The 21788-nt window shown below is 29.6% G+C and overlaps 2 protein-coding genes across 2 annotated transcripts; both read right to left on the bottom strand.

Annotated features, from left to right (window-relative positions):
- Window positions 1-725: 725 nt before the first annotated feature.
- LOC143066424 (uncharacterized) lies at window positions 726-7172 on the bottom strand. The gene is made up of 7 exons (XM_076239354.1): window positions 7132-7172; window positions 6548-6592; window positions 5142-5198; window positions 4723-4752; window positions 4191-4310; window positions 2955-3140; window positions 726-1239 (listed from the first exon to the last, which is right to left on the bottom strand). Exons 1-7 carry the CDS (start codon window positions 7147-7149, stop codon window positions 1186-1188), a joined length of 510 nt encoding a protein of 169 aa, XP_076095469.1. The 5' UTR covers window positions 7150-7172; the 3' UTR covers window positions 726-1185.
- A 345-nt stretch (window positions 7173-7517) lies between these two features.
- Window positions 7518-12861, bottom strand: LOC143066257 (uncharacterized). The gene is made up of 8 exons (XM_076239249.1): window positions 12610-12861; window positions 12185-12223; window positions 10183-10215; window positions 9860-9972; window positions 8911-9214; window positions 8333-8397; window positions 7782-7904; window positions 7518-7604 (listed from the first exon to the last, which is right to left on the bottom strand). Exons 1-8 carry the CDS (start codon window positions 12683-12685, stop codon window positions 7518-7520), a joined length of 840 nt encoding a protein of 279 aa, XP_076095364.1. The 5' UTR covers window positions 12686-12861.
- Between the last annotated feature and the right edge of the window lie 8927 nt (window positions 12862-21788).

The raw sequence follows: 21788 nt of genomic DNA, 5'->3' as shown, positions 1-21788 counted from the left end.
CATAAATTAGGCCGTTAGTTTTCTCGTTTGAATTGTTTTACATGGATATTTCGGGGCTTTTTATAGCTGACTATGAGGTATGGGCTGTGATCATTGTTGAAAGCCGTACGGTGACATATAGGTGCACATTTCTGTGTCGTTTGGTCTCTAACGGAAAGTTGTGTCATTGGCAAACATACCACATTTTTTTCATATACCAGTCAACAAAAGAAACGATACACAAGTTTGAACTAAACTATCAAAAAAGATAATAGGAAAAAACTGTTAAATTATCCACTGAAAAACATTTATTTACAAAGTTAATGCATATGATTAACATAATTTGACCAAATTTGAAAGTAAGTTATTGAACACAGGGGTCAAATTTATTTTTTCGGAAAATGATGTTTTCGTTTTCTTGCCTTAAAACAATAGTTTTGATGAGAATATAACTCTGTAAAAATTAGACTAGTATAGAGCATTTTTTTTTACCTCGGTCCAAGGATCAATTTCGTTAAATATGGAGAACGCATTGCCTTGTATCGTTTCTTTTGTTGACTAGTATATATAATAAGTATATATACAAGCATATGATGACGATACACATTTATTCACTATCATACATTTGTAGGATGGCATATTGTTTTAAATGAATAATAAGGTCAACAATTCATAAATTTTCATTATGGAATATTGTTGGACATATTTTTTTTTAAAGTATACATTTATATTAAAATAATGAAAATATTAAAAATATCTTTGAACTGGTATATTATGACATCAGATTGTGAATTTAAAGTTCTAAAAAGATCTATTTTATTCGAACAAATTATGTATCATTTCCACAGATTTTACTACATACAGAACGATTATTTGTTGATTCTGTGGTCTCAAAAACTGGATTTTATTACTACATAAACTGGTTTATAATTTTTAATCTTCAATGTTGTCAACAGGTTTTATTAGAAACTTCCCCCTTTTTCCACACCTACACACACACACATACAAACAGCCACAGTAACATACGTACACAATTATAAATCTAGCTAGTCATTTCAGGAACAATATAAACATTATTAATATAATTTCTAATACTAGAACAATTGTCTCAGATTTCATGTTGCAATCTGACGAGATCAAGTTATAAGTCTAATTTGTACTGTTTTTTATGTAGAAATCATCTTCACGTGACCATTCTGTAGATTTCTACTTAAAAAATACATCATCTAAGTTGGTCATTGTCTCATTGAGATGGTAGATCTACAATTAGAAAATAAAATTGTATGTTTTGTTTTGGAATAATACTATCAACAGGTCAATGCATTTGAAACATAACATAACATTATAACATAAATCTTTGCTTGGCGTGTTTTCGTTTGTGTTGTTATCTTTAATTTTCTGTGAAATGATTTGTTTCTTTTCTGTCGTTTTTCGGGGTTTTCCAGTCTAGTTTCCCTCGTTTTATGACTTTTGAATATACCGTTGGAATCATCTCCTTTTTTATGTAATACTAGTAGACCTAAGGATGTAATTTGGTGAAGTTCGGTGAAAATTATCAAATATAGAATTTAAAATTGATATTAGCTGGGTCACAAAACAAAAGAAAGAAAATCAAGAATCTTCTTAAAATTTGGTAAATGATCTTTCATGAGCTATTAAGTCTTATACGAAAAAAATGGGTGTCATAACAAAATATTTTACATTGTACTGTATAGAAAAACACCAAGAAGTCCGAACATTTGACTCAAATTCCAAAACCCCACCGAAGTATATCCTTAAGGAAGTTCGTTACTCAGTTTCAAAATAGCAAGCTTTTCATAAAGGAACAAAAAAAAGCAAAAAAATATATAGGTATCTGTGCTTGTTTTCGAGAAAAAAAAGCCATTGAAATTTTGGCGGGAAAATGTTCTCTCTTATTTTTCATAGCTTTATCATTGGCAATTTTTAAGTTCTCAATAACTATTTAAAAGTAACAAGGATTTTAAATGACTTTTACAGGTGGCTTATATTTAATTATGCATGTAAAAGATTTATAAAATAAAAAATGGGGGTCAATGGACTAATTTTTTTTAGGCATTCAAATGGATAAAACCAGAGGATTCCTAAAATCTGACAAAAATCCCAAAACATCCTTAAAATCTGGTTTTCATACAAAATTTTACAATCAAAATACAGACGAGAGATCCAGCCAAGACAAATTGAAAACAAGAATGTGTCCTTACTACACGGATCCGCACTATCACTTTCTATGTTCAGTGGACCGTGAAAATGGGGTAAAATCTCTTATTTGGCATTGAAATTAAAAAGATCATACTATAGGGAATATGTGTACTATAAGTTTAAAGTTAATTGGACTTCAACTTCATCAAAAACTACATTGATCAAAAATTTTAACCTGGTGTAGGACGGACGAACCGGTACGACGGACGGACGGACGAACGAACGCTCAGACCAGAAAACATAATGCCGATAAATGAGGCATAAAAAACCTACATAATATGACATGTATTGAATAAAAGTAAATAAACGAATGGCATGATCAGCCCAAAGATTACACAAGGGACGGACCATTCAACTTATTAAAGTGGGATGGGTTACATGTATGGCTTTCTCATAAACTAACATTCTGATGAAAACATATTGTTGTCAAGCAAATGACAAAAAAATATTCTGAATCCAATTCTACCCATACCATATAGTCTTTAATTTTGAAGAAAAAACTTATGAAAAAATGATTGCATTGATGGCGTCAAAAAACTAAAAAAATAACTTCTGACTTGTGATTAAATCCTATACAATAATTGCACAACCAAATGCAAACTTTAGGTTGCTCATAAGCAATGCACGGAACAGAATCATTTGATAGGTATCGATTGCGTCTCTCTCAGGGGTATCGCTATCTTCTTTAAGCTTAATCTAACAACTGTATCTACTCTTTAAAGAGGACTATGTATTAACATCAAATTATAACATACATCTTCTTTAATAAATAATAATGTTGGCGTGTGCTTGTAAATTTTGTAGTTCGCCGAATCAGGAGTCAAAATGTAAATGTGGTCACAATCATCATCTGTACATTTCTCTGGGGCATGGCATCCTAAATGAAACTTGGGTGGAAGAATTTCCGGGTCCATCTCCATGCATATCCACGTATACAAAACCTGTGGTTTTAAGAAGAAATAAATAAGGATATTCTACTGAATCAGCAACATACGTTTTTTATTGCACAGCTACACGTCAAATATCTACAAGATATTCATGCACTAAACATAATCCAATCAACCTAACACGTTGTGGATTTTCAAATATTTAATCCTCCATCATTGGATTGAAGACAATAGTTTTTAAGCTTTATTAATAAAATTATGATTGTTTTTTAGTGAGGATTTTTAATAGAGAAGAAATCGGTTTTTATAAATTGCACTTACGGTACATTTTTGCAAGTTTTGTTTTATCGTCAATTTTCAATATAATGATGTTGAAATAAAGCTACAATTTCGTCTGCTAAGATTAGGTTAGTTAAGATAACATTATTTTCCAAAAAATTTATTACTGTGTAGAAAGTTTGTTGTAAATCTTATTTTATGACATCTTCAGTGGGTCAGTCTAGTCATTTAGAGTTCAAATAATAGTCGTCTGCAAATGCAGCTGTGGCGATTTAATTACTTTGTTTTGATCATCTTTGGGAATCAGGTTAAATTAGTGTTAAATTTTATGTCCACTGTTTAATAACCCGCTACGCGTGTCATTCAGTGTGCACCAATTTTTTTATGTTATTTCTTCATAGACAGAAAAATATTATTGTCATTCCTTAAATATTATAAATAGTTTTCAATTTATAATTTTATTTAATCTGTCTACATGTTCTCAGCTTATTACCGTGTACTGATTATTTATTAGTACCAATACTAGTAAATAACAATTAATTTAAACATTTTGCCTGGTGTTTGTTGTGTTATTAATGGTTGCTTTAAACGTAACACAAACTAGCATAAAAGATGGTAGCATATTAGTGATTCATATACACATTTTCCGAAGCCTAGGACAACCTCTTGCTTAATGTTCATTTTTTGTGGTTTCTATAGATATCAGGTTGACACATGAAGTCAACCCCCAGCCATCTGCACTTTTACTGCGCTAAAACAAGAATAAGACGTAGTTCTGCAGAAGTTATCTTTTTTTTTTCAAAAATATTGAGATGCTTTTAATACCTGAAGTGTATCATTTTCTCCAAATTGGCGAGTCATAGATATTCCACCATGCTCCTGGTAAACAACGGTGATATATTTCTTTTTACCCTCTGGTAATTTAAGGGATATGCCCTCGGCAACCTGTTGATACATAAACAAATCTAAAAAGTCTCAAATGATTTACAGTAAAAAAAAATATAATATTTGCATTAATCATTGATTGACTTCTTATCTCTGGAATTTAAAGTTCATAGCTTTAACATTTCAATAACAGTGTTACACAATCTGGGACTACATATGATAACATTAACTTTAACAACGATTTATTCCGGTATACATAACTCTTACAAACAAAGAGAGAAGTCAATTTGTACTTTTCATAGACCGGTCTGTTTGATTTAAGAGAAAAGCTATACATTTTTTCTTAATTTAAAAATCTTGTATGTCAGTTTATACATAGACTTTTCATATTGCACCGATATGGCTCTTGGCAACATCAAGGATTGAGAACTGGACAGAGTACAAATTTTTGTGTGTATCTTTTTCTACTTACGGATTTCCTTTGTCTTTTCTTGTCTAGAACCTAAAATATTATAGTGTAGAGATTAAAAATTGCAGATAAATACAAATGAATATAAACAACAGAAAAACGTCATGGAAAATTCGAAAAATATCATCTCTTCCGCTTCTTTAGAAGGAAACTGTGGGGTGTGACTGGCCGCCGCTTTTTTTCTTTCTTAAGATATGATAAAAATAATATCATAAAATATTATGTGTGTTACTACACAGTTTCAAATTTTCAGATTTTCTATGAACTGTAAAAGATAACATTTTTAATTTCTGAAGAAGAAAAAAACGAATTTGGTCGTGAAAAAAACCTTATATATTTGTAAAGGTGCATGTTCTTTTACTGTTGTAATACCCAGCCTGTTTCGTGAACGAAGTGGAAAAAAAACCCAGATGAAAACTTACCATATCCAATGCTTGTACATTTGATGATGAGCATGGTGATGGATTTTTATCTGGACACTACAATCGAAATAGTGTTTAATTGTCATTAGTATTAAGTAAGGAAGTAAGTATAAATAAGTCAATCATATTGTCATATACATATTTATATACACTGAACAATAAACGCGGGCATAAGAAACAAACCGAAATGAAAGGCAATTATTTTATCCATAATGCTGCGTGTTTAGTTAAAATATAGAACTTTGATTTAATTTAACCCATATGAAGTGAATCCTATATTTCAATTAGACTGTATTTAATGTTGATATGTGTATGATATATTGAACCTATGAAATGTTAACGGAAAATGTTTTGTTATTCCTAATATGATCAATTGAAAGGATATATATATATAAAAAAATCTTATCAGTGTGGCTGAAGGGAAATACAAATTAACATTAATTTTCAATTATTAAATGTTGCATGCACGCTATTAAATTTCACTGACTCTCGCGGCCTTGTAGTTTCCGGAAACCTTCATTTATTGCACATGGAGATCTAAAAACTTTTAATTAGTACCAGGGGCCGTGTCAACGAAGCTGTCCTAGGACTAAGACATGTCTTAGGATGGTCTTATGACACGTCTTAGTCCTAAGTCGGGTTAACGAAAGTCTCCTAAAATAAGATATGTCCTAAACTTAGTCCTAAAGTTAGGATATACAATTAGGTGTCTTAGGATAGTCCTAAAGTTGTATTATATTAAATTATTTCGTGCTGCCTTTTTTGAAGCCTACAACAATACTATCATCATAAGCAACATATTTTAAATAATTCAAATATGGGAAAAAGTTTACTTCTTTTTTTACCTAATCCTGATTCGATACATGTAATTAAATCGAGTGGACCTAAGGACAAAACTAGTTTATGTCCTAAAATTGCAGCACGAATATCACAAAGTTTTGTGACCATTTACTTTTGTTTTCGTATTAAATTCATTTATATCTTTTATCATATTTAATAACGTATTTATTAGTATCCCGAATTTTTTTTTAACTTTTATTTTGGGTTAATTGTTTTCTATATAAGAGTCATCCTCCCTCTCTTTACATATAGGTTCTAAAATACAATTTAATCTATGTCATACAAATCTCTACATATATTTTCAATTAAATAAATGTGTTAGGATGGTCCTAGGACCATCGTAGTTAGGACAGTCCTAAGACAGCTTTGTTTTACATCCTAAGACATGTCTCAGACACGTCCTAAGACCATCCTAAATAATGTCCTAAGACCTATCTTAGGACATATCCTAGGATACTTTTATTGACACGGCCCCAGCTTTGTAAGGTTGATAATTAAGGTTTCTCAGTCAGTGACAAAACACTAGAACATTAAAAAACCTAACGAAGTCCAAATTTAAAACATACCTCTTCGACTGTATTAAGTCCCGAAACTCCTGGTTCATTTGTAAGCTATGAAATAGTAATAATAACATTTTTATCTGTAAGCAATACAACTTATAGAATATAAAAATTACAAATATCCAATTACATCAGTGAAATATATTTACCTTTAAACAATTAGTCAAATAATCATCCCATATAACAGTACAGCAGAGTAACACATTAAGCTTTTATAATGATGAAATTAATTTCGTGCCTTCTCGGCCAGAAATAAAAACTTCCCTAAATTGTTAAGTTCTCCTACATTATGAATAGATAGCAGTTGTATGGGTTTAAAATTCGTAGGTTTTCTTCAATAATATGGTTTGATAAATTTCTTTCGAAGTTCATTATACTTTTCACATACTAAAATTAAATGATATTCATCTTCTACTACTTGTTTATCACACATATAAATGAGATAGACTTGTTATGGAATTATTTCATAAATCTATGGTACATTTTAAAAATATTTCGGGGCTCGTGATTTTTGTTGGGGATGGTTAAAGTAAGGTGGTTCGGTATCCTGTCAAAATGTGGCATCATGCATGAATCATGATATTACATACCTCTTCAACAGCATGCATCGTTGAAGCATCCAGTTCATATGTAAGCTGTGAAATAAATAAGACACAACTGTTATATGATTATTGCACGTTATTAATGATATACATAAAATAAAACTAAACAAAAAAATATATAACAAATCTTTAGCCAGAGATTATTATTAACATCAATTGCTTGTTTCCTTCAAATTTTCACGTTTCCAAACACAAAATGTTTCAAGGGTAACTTAAATGTGCGATCACGAAATAAAGAAAATGTAAGCACTAAAAGCATTTTTCACATTGATCAAACGAACGTTGAATGGTATTGAAGAACTATGAGCTATCAGTTTCTATTCTGTGAAGCAAATAAAACCTTTAAGTATATATTTATCAAAATTGCTTATTAATTACTGATAGTTTGAAAAGGCAAATACCGTGTCAAGTGCAGGATCTTCCAGGTCACTTTCCCATAGGCCTTCACCTTCTCCGCTTACCTGTTAAAAATAATTGTAATTTTTTTTTATCGCAGATACAATGTAATATATCTATGTTTGTACCTAAGTTAACGGTTTCTTTTTAAATAAGTACACAATATTTTGACTATTGTTTTTTTTCTAATTGCAAGCGTTGAACTATTTTTCCGGTCATTAGTTTTCAACTTTTGGACTCACCTTGTCATTACTACTTTCCCTTTCGAGTTCCCTCAGAATCTCCACGTTTTGCTTATTGATGAAATTGTCTTCGTCCTTGACCTGAGGCTCACGTTCGTTCTCATCTTCTATTTCAATTACAACCTACAGATATATTTCATTCTTAGTTCCTTGAAGCGGTATGTAGTTTTCAGTTACATAAACATAATGAATATACACTGAACAATCCAGGAAAAGGGATATATGTATATAAAACGAAGTTGTATTTGAGAATTTTCCAGATTCCCTTATATATTATCGAACGATAAAAATATTCTATTTGCATTCCAAAAAAAGGTTTTCCCCAATATAAGCCAAGATCATGACAGCATGGACCTCCCACAATCCTGATAAAAACAAACAGAAAGATTGACATAATGCTGGATGTTTGGTGTAATTTATGGTTGTTGCATGAAAAAGTAATTATCGTGTGAACACTATTAGGCCACACCTATTTTATTTCTTGTTCTACGGATTTTTGGACTCCAAAATTTGGGGCGAGCGAGCGAGCGATTTGAAAATGTTTTTTTTACCTTAGGTACAGGCATGCGTTTTCCATCTGTAGATTTTAGGTATGTTCCAACTATAGCATGTCGACCTACAAAAGCAACGTGTTCAGTTATTTCATTAATGCCTAAAATGTCATTTCCCTCAGTTACATTTTATTCAATCTATAAATGGTGTCTCTATGATCAACAATGTAAAACAAACAGCACTTTAGCACATGATTCCATGGGCTGTCATACTTCATTGGACAAGGCTGTCGGTTATGATGATGTCTCTCCATTAGGTAACCCAAAGTAAATCTTCCACAAATATTGGTTTTAACTTTTGTGGTATTATTAATTCGAAGATCAAAAAGAAATTTCCAATTAGATAGTTCTGCAATGCATTACCCCCCTCCCCTCCAAAAAACCAAACCCTACAGCCATGCACCAACACCACACACACACCTTGACCAGTCGACGAAAAGATATCTCTATGAAAAACGAGATCAAATGTAGATATTTGATTTGCAACAACATAAAAATTGTATCAATAAAAAACATAAATCACTTGGGTATCAATGGTATCGTTAAGAAATGAACTGTATTTATACAATTTGACTTACTCTTTTTTATCTGAAAGTAGATAGCATATTTTGTTGATGCCACCTTTTTTTCTTTCTGGCTATTTCTTAGCTGTTTAAATGTATAGGCTGAATCAATCTTATCTAAATTTCCTTTGCTGGTGGATATGTATGGATGTAGATCGGGTGATGGCTGGAAGCAGGCACGAACAGATCTCATCCAGTCTCTGCAGGTACTATCTATTTGGACGTCAATTTTGACGTAACCCCGATCTATACCCAGACCATCCTTAAAAGCTCTCTGCACCATCTTCATCTTTCCGTCTAAAATCTTAACATGAAGAGCCTGTAAAATTAGTAAAATATGTTTTATATGCACTCTTGTCACTTTGGCACTCTTGTTACTTTGGTTAAAAAGATTCGGTTAATTTTTCATTTACCGTTCCGTTGTATAAATTTGTAACTGTGTGTTCGTTCATTGATTTATCAATTCAAATGATTAAATCATATAAAAAAGAAAATGTGGTATGATTGGCATTGAGACTACTCTCCACAGGAGACCAAAACGACACAGAACTTAACAAAAATGACTATTGGACTTATTACTTTAATTAAATCTTTATGTACGTATTGCTATGCGTTTACTTTTCTACATTGACTAGAGGTATAGGGGGAGGGTTGAGATCTAACAAACATGTTTAACCCCGCCGCATTTTTGCGCCTGTCCCAAGTCAGGAGCCTCTGGCCTTTGTTAGTCTTTTATCATTTTAATTTTAGTTTTGGAAATTAGTATGGCGTTCATTATCACTGAACTAGTATATATTTTTTAAAAGGCCAGCTGAAGTACGCCTCCGGGTGCGGGAATTTCTCGCTACATTGAAGACCTGTTGGTGACCTTCTGTTGTTTTTATCTATGGCCGGGTTGTTGTCTTTTTGACACATTTCCCATTTCCATTCTCAATTTTATCTTATTATTGAAATAATAGCATACCACTGTTTTTGTTGGTTCCTCTTTTTTCATACCAGTAAATACTCTTTTCTTGTTCATCCTCTGTACCGAAGCACCCCATTTCGTTTTTAGGGCCTCTAAACTGACTCTTGCCTCTTATGAATATAAACAAAAATTATGTATTTTTTGTATATTCTGTTTGTCATAAACCAAATAAACGTTTATTTTATATCAGAGTTATTCATTTGTCTGCATAATACGTGCATTCAATTTTTCTTTTAATTGCCTTTTTTCATTAAGGATATGGGATATAAATTTAATTTTCACAATCGGAAGAACAATTGTTTGATGTGCGATATACATACCATTTGTCATTTTAGGCGCTCCTTCTTTGTTTACTGTAAAAAAAAAAAACAGAGGTGACTAAAAGAACGATTACAATTGTATCAATTTATCTACTGAAAGCTATAACTGAAACATTATGTTGTCTTCTACTAGTATTACACTAAAAAGGGAAGCCTTGAACTGCCGAAAGTATGAAATCTACTAAAAAGCCTTAAACATAAAATTAATGTTATAAACATGAAATCGGACGAAGAAACAATTTTAAATGACTGATTTCACGAATATCACGCCACACATGTGCGCGTAGCTACGTTTACGTCAAAATGCCCGGGTGTACGGGGGTAAAACAAAATATTTTCATCTAATTTGAAATATTATCAAAAAGAATAACTTAACAGTACATCATTCTTCTTAGTCTATCTTCAATGGCTTGTAATTGCGAAAAAAGTGACGAAAATTAGTTTCATATTATATACAATTAAGTTAGTGAATGATTTGAGAATGAATGCATATGATATAATTTTATTCTTTCATTCACATTTTCATGTAGTTTTGGCTCTAATTCTGACTTATTTTAAAAACTAACTATATTTTAGAAGCGCCTAGTATTGTTGTTGTTACCAATTATGTAAATCAATTGTATCTGATTTTATGCCCTTTATCAACTTATGGACTCTTTCATTTAGGAAATACAATTTTTAATTCTATTTTATTCTATTCCAATATCATAACTATGTTCATGTAGGTTCGGTATGTGGTTCAAGTTTTGAGTTATCAATAATTCTGTCAAACATTCGTAAAATTTTCCGGAAGCTGGAAAAACTGTTTATGGTCAATACAGTACCCGGAGCATATATAATGACGAAATTATATATATAATGAGTTGTCCCGTATTTTATCGATTTTAAATTTAAATGGAATTTCTTTTGGTATTTACAGTTAAAAGTTAAAATGTGTTACATATATATCAATTACTTTGTTATACCTTCTTCAAAATTGATGAGACTTGATTGAAGATTTTTTTCAAGGTTCTGAAGCAAATATTTTTTCGTTCATTTTTCAGTTTTATACTTTAAACGAAACCATTTTGAATCTAAAGAATGTTGTTATTGATGAGTTTTCAATGACAAGAATGGTAGGTCATTCCGATAACTTTTAAACTTCAGGAGGCTTCGCACCCGCTAATTCACTACCATTAGGTTCTTTGGCCTGGACATCGTTGTGCCTTCAGACCCCTCACCGAGGATCGGGGGTACAAATGACCTTGCTTCGCCATTGCGCGCCTGAAGTCTTTACTGAGTAATGAATCCAGAAATGGACTAGTGCACGACATTTCTCGAATTGAAATAGATTTTTCAGTAATATTATTTAGTTATAATAAGATGAATAACTGCGGAAGCCGGTTAGTGTTAGGAGTACTAGTATTAGGATGTTTTATAACGACTTAAAATAAAAACTCCACTCGGACACTAACCGGCTACATCTTTTGACATCGGACTCGGACTTCTATTGTCTCACAAACATGCTTATCCCCGCCGCAATTTTGCGCCTGTCCCAAGTCAGGAGCCTCTGGCTTTTGTTAGTCTTGTATGATTTTAAATTATAGTTTCTTGTGTATAATTCGGAGTTTAGTATGACGTCCATTATCACTGTACTAGTATGCATATTTTTAGGGGCCACCTGAAGGACACCTACGGGTTCGGGAATTCTCGTTACATTGAAGACCCATTGATTGCCTTCGGCTGTTGTCTTCTCTATATGCATGGTCGGATGGTTGTCGCTTTGACATATTCACCATTTCCTTTCTCAATTTTATTCCGTAAATAACAGCATAGCAATAGACGACATGGGCGCATTACGTTTCCGCGCATTTGTAGATTGATACATATTACATGTGTTTACCTGAATATAAGTGTCAAATAAATGCGCTCAAATGTAATCAAAAGCTACACGCAATGTAACGGTAATGCGCGTCAACGTGATGCACCGACCGACTTTGGATAATTTCAAAATTGTACATACCATCTGATGTTTCTTGTAATTCTAACTGTTGTACATCTGCTAAAAAATAATAATGGTATTTATCAATATATATTTATTTATGAATATCATTTTTATCAAACATATGCGTACGACATTGCATGTATTGGTCAACGACTCATTGCTAGTTGCATCGAATGATAATTACGGCTCTATCCGAATATGTTGGTCTTTTTAGTTTATCCTTACTGTAATTTTTTAATAAATGAGTTTAAATTGTAATACTTTGTGTGTTTTTGTTAACATTATTCACAATTTATTTATATATATATATCGGACAAAAAATATATTCACATATTTTTAGTCTATATGCCCTTCGGATATTTTTGTTCTAAAGTAGCGAAATATCCATCTTGTTTGATTATTTTCGTATCTTTAATAAACAATGATAAATAGTAAATACATACCTTCAATTCTGTGACCACAGTTGCTACAGAACTTGCTCTTTGGTTCAATTTGCATACCACAATTAGTACAATACATCTTAAAAGAAATAATCTTTTTGAAACGATTGCTTGATAGGCGTTTGCTTTACGCCGCACTAGCACACAAATAGTTATATCGTGGCGAACTTGAGAAATCAAAACGGTGATAGTTTAAATTACAAATTCTTAAGAAACTTGGTTGTCTCTTCTCTCTCATGGCCATCTTATTCTAAACTTCTTCTGCTTTTGTCGCAGATATATAATTAAGAACGACACATGTAGTATGGCGGCTATCTTTAAAAGTAATATTATTGATATTTACAATTTCTATATATTTATAACTTTGACTATTCACGTATTAAGTATTAACGATTAACATGATCAATCAATTAATTATAGTACAACTACATTAGTACCAAACAGTTTTTGTACCTAAATAGTACTGTATATTACTTGTTAATTTATGGGGTTAACTAATATGATTTCATCGTTAGGTAAAACCTTTCGGGCAGAATCAATTTGCGCCAATTGCAGTTTAGAAAAGGTATTAATTGCGTCACTCTCTTTTATTTTGATGGTATTAATTGCGCCAATAAATGAAATGAAATTGCGCCACATTTACCTGTTAATATTTTTTACCTATACTATACCTGTACATGTTTTACCTATATCAAGACAAGACAAGACAAATACTTTATTAAAGTCTCGCCACTTGTTACATATAAAATATACAGCTTTTTAAAACACAAGTTAACAACAACAGCCACTATAAAGAGTTTTGAGAGACTATAAAACAATTTTTTCTTAAAATTATAATGCAAATACAAGTCAACTATCACGAGTATAAAATACATTTTCGCTTTATTAAAATTTCATAGCAGATTTTGGCAGTATAAAATACCATATTTTCATTTGTAAAAAGAAATATATTTTTTTCATTATCAGTGTCCAGAAATTAGAACGTCAAATTTTTAGAACTGCGTGTAAAAGAAAAGCAACCAATGTGTTGTCAGAGCGACCTTCAAAAATAATAAATTCAGAGATCTTCAAAATTGAAGAAGAACATTTAGAAAAGAAAGATTTAAAATATGTGTGTCAGTCTATGTATAGAGAGAGAAGAAAACTGCGTCCGGCTTAATCTAAAAATCGAGCAGAATTTCACAGAATATTGGATGATATTGGTGTTGTTACAAACAAAGATGATGACTTTGTATTGTGTAACGATCCAGAAAGCGGTATAATTTTATTAGGATGCGAGGTTAATTTGAAATTTCAGTGTACAATGTCAGAGGATTTTTTTGCTGTTGGTACCTAGTCAATCATTTAGTTGTTATATATAAATAAAAATATATAAAATTGGCGCAATTAGATGATTATTTTATTGGCGCAAATGATACCTATAGTTTTGAAAACTAGGTGGCGCAAAAGAGGTATTGGCGCAATTAAGTTGTGGCGCAAATGAGTTACTTTTTGGCGCAAAAAGATATCGCCCAACCTATCTCACTTACGTATGCAATTTTTAAAAATCTAATCTAATTTTACGATATACAATATTACAGCTGAAAACGAAATAATGTTTAAAAAGTTATTAAATGAACCTTGCTTTGTAGGAATATACTGACACGACCGTTATTAGCCTAGGTCAAGTATGTATGTCTTTGTTGGCGCCATAGCCCTTAATCATATATATATATATATATATATCATGGCCAGCGAAAGTTCTTTATTTTGAGAGCCCAGGTGGTCGTGTGGTCTAGCGGGGCGGCTGCAGTGCAGGCGATTTGGTGTCACGATATCACAGTAGCATGGGTTTGAATCCCGGCGAGGGAAGAACCAAAAATTTGCGAAAGCAAATTTACAGATCTAACATTGTTGGGTTGATGTTTAGACGAGTTATATATATATAATATATATAATATTGATAGGATTAAAAACAAGAGCAACCTTTACCCCAAAAGGCATTGTAGTTTTTAAACCTAAAATCATTGAACAAAATTTTACTGAATTCTTTTCAGAAAGTGCGTATTTCAAAATCTCCATATATACGACCAAGAGATTATGCTTTCCATATACATCATTACATTAATCCGAGGATGGTTACAAGGCTCACATGTCAGAAGTCTATATATTGGTTTATCTACTAGTATATCTTCTTTCATATTTGTTTTTTCGTAAAGTGCTTTGCTATAAATTGGGCCGTTTGTTTTCTAAATTGAATGCAGTGTGTTTCATATTTTTTGCAAGTCGGGCATTGTATAGCACACTACATGGTATGAGTTGTTCCCATTGTTGAAAGTCGTACGGTTGTTTTTTTCCGTTTCTGGTGGATATTTGTTTCATTGGCAGTTATATAATATCTCCTTATTTTTATGTCAAATCTTTTTTTATGTCAACCTGGCAATATCATATATTGATAGATTATTATTAACAATTTTTAAATTTCTTCGACTGATTTTATCTGAAAAAAGTGTATATTGGATAACTCTCATGACACAACAATCATTGATATACAGTTGAAATTGCAATAAGATAATAAAAGGTCAGATGCATCCAAAAGTTTATTCCATGGTGTATTCTGTGAGAAAGCATTCAAATTTTCTTTCAATAAATTCAAGGCGATTTCTACTGTAAAAGAAAACAAACAAGCATCACGTAAAATGCAAGTAGTGTAAATGGAAATATTTCAAACATAAACAACGCGAGGGGGACAATGAAAACTATTATATCAGCGAAGTTCAAAATGAGGACACGAAATCTGTAATCCATGTACATGTTGAGATGGCATTTAAAGAAAAATATTACTTGAATTTAATTATCACCAATCTGCTACAATTGTAATCAGTAGAGCAAATTGCATCATTTGACTGTTATATCGTAGCTAAAATCTTTATTTCCCATGCAATTACAAAATGTTACTACCGTTCCATATGTACGTGCATATGTGTTAACTGTTAGTTAACAAAACTCATGGTGTAACAGTTTATTGTGACACTTTTATAAGTAGTGATTGCATCTTTTCATTTAGTATTTATTCAAAGACTTTTATTTGAGAATTAATTTGATTTGAAACAATTTGATGTAGTAGTAGTGTGATTTTTAGCATACATGAATTTGCCTCTTATATTGTTCTTTCTAGTTTGAAGTTATGCATCTATTCTATCATGTGGATTTGAGTATATTGCAAAGAAGGTAAGACAGTTTTTATATATTGAAAGTATTATTTTTTTAATTTAAGCCTGATAGTGAAGAAAGAGTTAATTACTTAAGGTAAATTGTTCTTTTACCCGTGTACAATGAATTTATATAGTTCTTTCATTTTTATCGACACAATCGGATGGTTAAAACCTTCTTGACTTAAAATATTACAGAGTCTGCATGACAAATAAGATAATATTTTTGTCTTTTATAGATATCAAATTTAGAAGAAGGTATAGGTCACTCCTTAACTGGTTTCCTTTTAAAGTTTTAAGCATTAATGGAAAATAAAAAAAATTGAAAGCATTCGAATTTTTTTTATCTACGATTCATTAATCTTTAAATTAAAAGTGAAGGAGAAAACGGAAAAAAATATAACAACTGACAAAAAGTAACCAAAGCTGAATATGTTGGTATGTGCCGATTTTTGTTATAAATCAGGGGCCGTGTCAACGAAGCTGTCATTTTCAATTTAAATATCTCTGAATACAAAGGAAATTTTGAAAAAATAAAGACAACTTCAAAAGTTGTTCTGTGTTAATTAATCTTCAGATCTTTTCAAAAAATCGTAAATGAATGTATGAATATTTTCAGTAATTTAGAAGCACAATTGTTTATAAAATATATGCGCTTTCAATTTTGAAATGTATGATCTGATAATAAACTAAAAGTGTGTTCATCAAATATTACACACTTTTAAATTATTCTCCTGTTTGATGTCTAAATTGAAAATGTCCATCTTGACACCTCGAACATGTGAACACTATAAATATAATTATAAACCTTAGTGACTCTCAGCTTCTGAAATGAGTGTGGCATTTAATTCACCCCAATTATAAACCGTAGTGTGGCATTGAACTCATCCCATTATCCAGAGAAATACTGCAAAATTTCTTTATATACGAGTTAATAACCGATAGTGCGTTTCATTACATGTTCATCTACACGTAAAAAATCAGCAAAAAGTGAATTTCAAACTTAAGTTAGGATGGAGATAGGATGATCTTAAGACACCTTATTAGGTGTCCTAAAGTTAGGACGAAAAGTGCGATATATCCTAAGTTACGAGAGCTTCGAGAACACGACTTAGGACAAAGACTTGTTATAAGTTGGTCTTAGGACACGTCCTAATCCTAGGATAGCTTCGAGAAAAACCTCCCCATGGTTCTTAACCTTTTAGATTAAGATTTATATTTTTGGATAGAAATAACGGTATACCTTAACATGTAAAGCTCATATTTCCATTACATTGGTATTTAATATTTAAATTTCTAAAAACATTAAAGGAAAAGAAAATTTTTAAAAACATTTATTATTTTGAAATACTAAAAATTTGACTTATTCAATAATGGTAGGTATATTCAAAATTATTACAAAACTCCCTTGAAATAAACATGAGCATTTAAAATTTTCACGGAAACCTAAAATTTTAAAAGCTCTTGGAAAATTTCAACAATTCATTTATTTCTTAATCACCAATGAAATAGAAAATATGAGAAACAAAGACAAACTCAAAAGTTGTTCCGTGTTGAATGTTTTTTCTCCTTCAATTAATGGGAAATCACCATATCTGAGACAAAATTTGTAAATGAATCAATGAATATTCTCTATAATTCAGAACCACAAGTTTTCTGTGCAAACAATTTAGAAAAAAAAAAGATATAACAATATGAACTTCAAAACTAGAAATATATGAAATGAATAAGATTTAAAACACTGTTCTCAACCAAACATTTAAATTTTAACTTACAATTTTGATAAAAAAAAAAATGGTCGACCTACATTTGCGCGGATTTTAAAATGACACGCATTACATTTGTGCGGAGAAATGGTATTACGTTTGCGAGGATTTACCTGTAGTTTACCTGAGGTGTTTTTACGTGTAATTTGTTTTAAATTATTGATTAGAGCAAAAATATTGATAAACATATATACGACAAGTCTTTGTTTGTTTATTCTAAACATTAAAAAGCACTACATTAAGGTAAAAGAAAAGTTTTTAATAAAAGCTTGTATATGAGAGGACAGTTGGTGAGTACAGATGAATCATCAACATGTTTATGTGAAATGAAAAAGTTCAAATTGATTACGGTAAAAAAAAAATGGTTTTATTAAATTAATTTGTTCCAAATTATTTCAGTTTATTTTAACAATTTTAATCATTATTTTTGTATAAAGGTTGTGAATTTATTTTTCATGTGTTTTTGTATAAATCCGCGCAAATGAAGTAACTTTTCGACAGGTAAATTTCGCGCAAACGTGGATTATTTCGAGCAAATGTAAGACATATCCGCGTAAACGTAACGCGCCAAAAATAAAGGTATACCTATATATCCAAAGCTCAAATTTCAATGACATTGGTGTATGGCATTTAAATGTTGAAAACATTATTGGAAAAGAATAAAATTGAAAGCATCTAAATTTTTTTTCAAAGATTCATTATTTTTTTTAAATAAGAAATTGAAGATAAAAATATGACAACTGACACAAAGTAATCAAAGTTCAATATTTTGGTATGTGCTGAATTTTTTACTTTGGGTCAGATATGATAATTTGTAAATGGAAATTTTGAGAATGAAACATTGAAATGATAAATATGTTTTTTATTAGATTCACCCGACTTTCGTGTTATTCGCTATCAATTTTGAAATAAAGACTATGATTTGAATGAGATGTAGAACCTCTGATTATATAAATTGAATAAACAAGAAAAAATATAATTTTTAACCATTCGAATTTTGCTTTATAAAAATATGATATAAATAAAGGAATAACTTTATATTCAAAAGTCCCAATGAAATCATTTTGATATCAACATTAACATTTAAAGGTTTCACTGAAAACTAAAGATCTTTAAAAAAAATCAGTGATTTATTTATTTTTAAACATAGTCAACATACCCCAATGCAAAAATTGTTCCGTAATAATTTCGATTAAATTAATCAAATAATACCATATCTAACACAAAAATCGTAAATGAATCAATGAACATAGCTCATAATTTAGAAGCACAATTGTAATTTGCTTTCAAATTTGAAATAAGAATATATTAATTTAAAACCTTCGAATATATCAGATTAATAACGTTTACAATATGGTTCTTATAACCTTTTAGATTTAGATTTTTATTTTTGGATAAAAATAAAGGTATACCTTTAAACCTCATGTTTCAATAACATTGGTATATATATGATATTAAAATTTCTAAAAACATTTATCGAAAATAAATCAACAAAGACAAATGCATCAATGAATATAGCTCATAATTTAGAAGCACACTTGTAATTTGCTTTCAATTTTGAAATAAGAATATATTAATTTAAAACCTCCGAATATATCAAATTAATAAAGTTTAAAATATGGTTCTTGACCTTTTAGATTTAGATTTTCATTTTTGGATAAAAATAAAGGTATACCTTTAAACCTCATGTTTCAATAACATTGGTATATGATATTAAAATTTCTAAAAACATTAATGGAAAAGAAAATCAACAAAGACAAATGCATAAATGAATATAGCTCATAATTTAGAAGCACAATTGTAATTTGCTTTCAATTTTGAAATAAAAATATATTAATTTAAACCCTCCGAATATATCAAATTAATAAAGTTTAAAATATGGTTCTTAACCTTTTAGATTAAGATTTTTTTTTTGATAGAAATAAAGGTATACTTTTAAACCTCATGCTTCAAGAACATTGGTATATGATATTAAAATTTCTAAAAATATTCATGGAAAATAAAATCAACAAAGACAAATGCATCAATGAATAAAGCTCATAATTTAGAAGCACAATTGTAATTTGCTTTCAATTTTGAAATAAGAATATATTAATTTAAAACCTCCGAATATATCAAATTAATAACGTTTACAATATGGTTCTTAACCTTTTAGATTTAGATTTTCATTTTTGGATAGAAATAAAGGTATACCCTTAAACCTCATGTTTCAATAACATTGGTAAGGTACCATTGGTATATGATATTAAAATTTCTAAAAACATTAATGGAAAAGGAAATCAACAAAGACAAATGAATCAATGAATATAGCTCATAATTTAGAAGCACAATTGTAATTTGCTTTCAAATTTGAAATAAGAATATATTAATTTAAAACCTTCGAATATATCAGATTAATAACGTTTACAATATGGTTCTTAACCTTTTAGATTTAGATTTTTATTTTTGGATAAAAATAAAGGTATACCTTTAAACCTCATGTTTCAATAACATTGGTATATGATATTAAAATTTCTAAAAACATTTATGGAAAATAAAATCAACAAAGACAAATGCATCAATGAATATAGCTCATAATTTAGAAGCACAATTTTTTTTGATTTGCTTTCAATTTTGAAATAAGAATATATTAATTTAAAACTTCGAATATATCAAACTAATAAAGTTTAAAATATGGTTCTTAACCTTTTAGATTTAGATTTTTATTTTTGGATAGAAATAAAGGTATACCTTTAAACCTCATGTTTCAATAACATTGGTATATGATATTAAAATTTCTAAAAACATTAATGGAAAAGAAAATCAACAAAGACAAAATGCATCAATGAATATAGCTCATAATTTAGAAGCACAATTGTAATTTGCTTTCAAATTTAGAAGAATATATTAATTTAAAACCTTCGAATATATCAGATTAATAACGTTTACAATATGGTTCGTAAACTTTAAGATTTAGATTTTTATTTTTAGAAAGAAATAAAGGTATACCTTTAAACCTCATGTTTCAATAACATTGGTATATGATATTAAAATTTCTAAAAACATTAATGGAAAATAAAATCAACAAAGACAAATGCACCAATGAATATAGCTCATAATTTAGAAGCACAATTGTAATTTGCTTTCAAATTTGAAATAAGAATATATTAATTTAAAACCTTCGAATATATCAAATTAATAAAGTTTAAAATATGGTTCTTGACCTTTTAGATTTAGATTTAGATTTTTGGATAGAAATAAAGGTATACCTTTAAACCTCATGTTTCAATTACATTTGTATATGATATTAAAATTTCTAAAAACATTAATAAAAAAATAAAATCAACAAAGACAAATGCATCAATGAATATAGCTCATAATTTAGAAGCACAATTGTAATTTGCTTTCAAATTTAGAAAAATATATTAATTTAAAACCTTCGAATATATCAGATTAATAACGTTTACAATATGGTTCTTAACCTTTTAGATTTAAATTTTCATTTTTGGAAAGAAATAAAGTTATACCTTTAAACCTCATGTTTCACATTGGTATATGATATTAAAATTTTTAAAAACATTCATGGAAAATAAAACAAACAAAGACAAATGCATCAATGAATATAGCTCATAATTTAGAAGCACAATTGTAATTTGCTTTCAATTTTGAAATAAGAATATATTAATTTAAAACCTCCGAATATATCAAATTAATAAAGTTTTAAAATATGGTTCTTAACCTTTTAGATTTAGATTTTTATTTTTGGATAGAAATAAAGGTATACCTTTAAACCTCATGTTTCAATTACATTGGTATATGATATTTAAATTTCTAAAAAAATTAATGGAAAATAAAATCAACAAAGACAAATGCAAAAATGGTTCCGTAATAATTTTTCTTCAATTAATCATATCTCACCATATCACAGACAAAAATCGTAAATGAATCAATGAATATGTTATATAATTTAGAAGCACAATAGTAATGTGCTTTCAATTTTGAAAAAAAAAATAAAATCTTAAACCTTTAAATATGTGAAATTAATAAAGTTTTAAACCTTGTTCTCAACCATTTAGATTTGAGTTTTAATTTTGAAAGAAATAAGACAAACAAAACAAAAAATAAAGCACAAGGGTTATACGCTGTCAATTTAAAAAAAATATTATTTTCAAACAATGAATAGATATGAACTGGATGAAGTTTCAAATCTTTTGAATTTCAATTTAGACATTTATATTTCGAAATA

The sequence above is a fragment of the Mytilus galloprovincialis genome, chromosome 3 (assembly GCF_965363235.1).
Source record: "Mytilus galloprovincialis chromosome 3, xbMytGall1.hap1.1, whole genome shotgun sequence".
NCBI classification, from domain to species: Eukaryota; Metazoa; Mollusca; class Bivalvia; order Mytilida; family Mytilidae; genus Mytilus; species Mytilus galloprovincialis.
The sequence above is the reverse complement of the archived record's forward strand: the minus strand, read 5'-3'. Positions and strand labels throughout refer to the sequence as shown.

Excerpts from the sequence above, each read along its gene's own strand:
- LOC143066257 (XM_076239249.1), bottom strand. The coding sequence starts at position 12,685 with ATGTATTGTACTAATTGTGGTATGCAAATTGAACCAAAGAGCAAGTTC. Across the intron at positions 10,216-12,184 it reads ATTACAAGAAACATCAGATG|TAAACAAAGAAGGAGCGCCT; the intron begins GTATGTACAATT and ends TTTTTTTTACAG. Across the intron at positions 9,973-10,182 it reads AGCGCCTAAAATGACAAATG|AGGCAAGAGTCAGTTTAGAG; the intron begins GTATGTATATCG and ends TATATTCATAAG.
- LOC143066424 (XM_076239354.1), bottom strand. Across the intron at positions 5,199-6,547 it reads GACTTAATACAGTCGAAGAG|TGTCCAGATAAAAATCCATC; the intron begins GTATGTTTTAAA and ends TTTCGATTGTAG. Across the intron at positions 1,240-2,954 it reads TATTATTTATTAAAGAAGAT|ATCTACCATCTCAATGAGAC; the intron begins GTATGTTATAAT and ends TTCTAATTGTAG.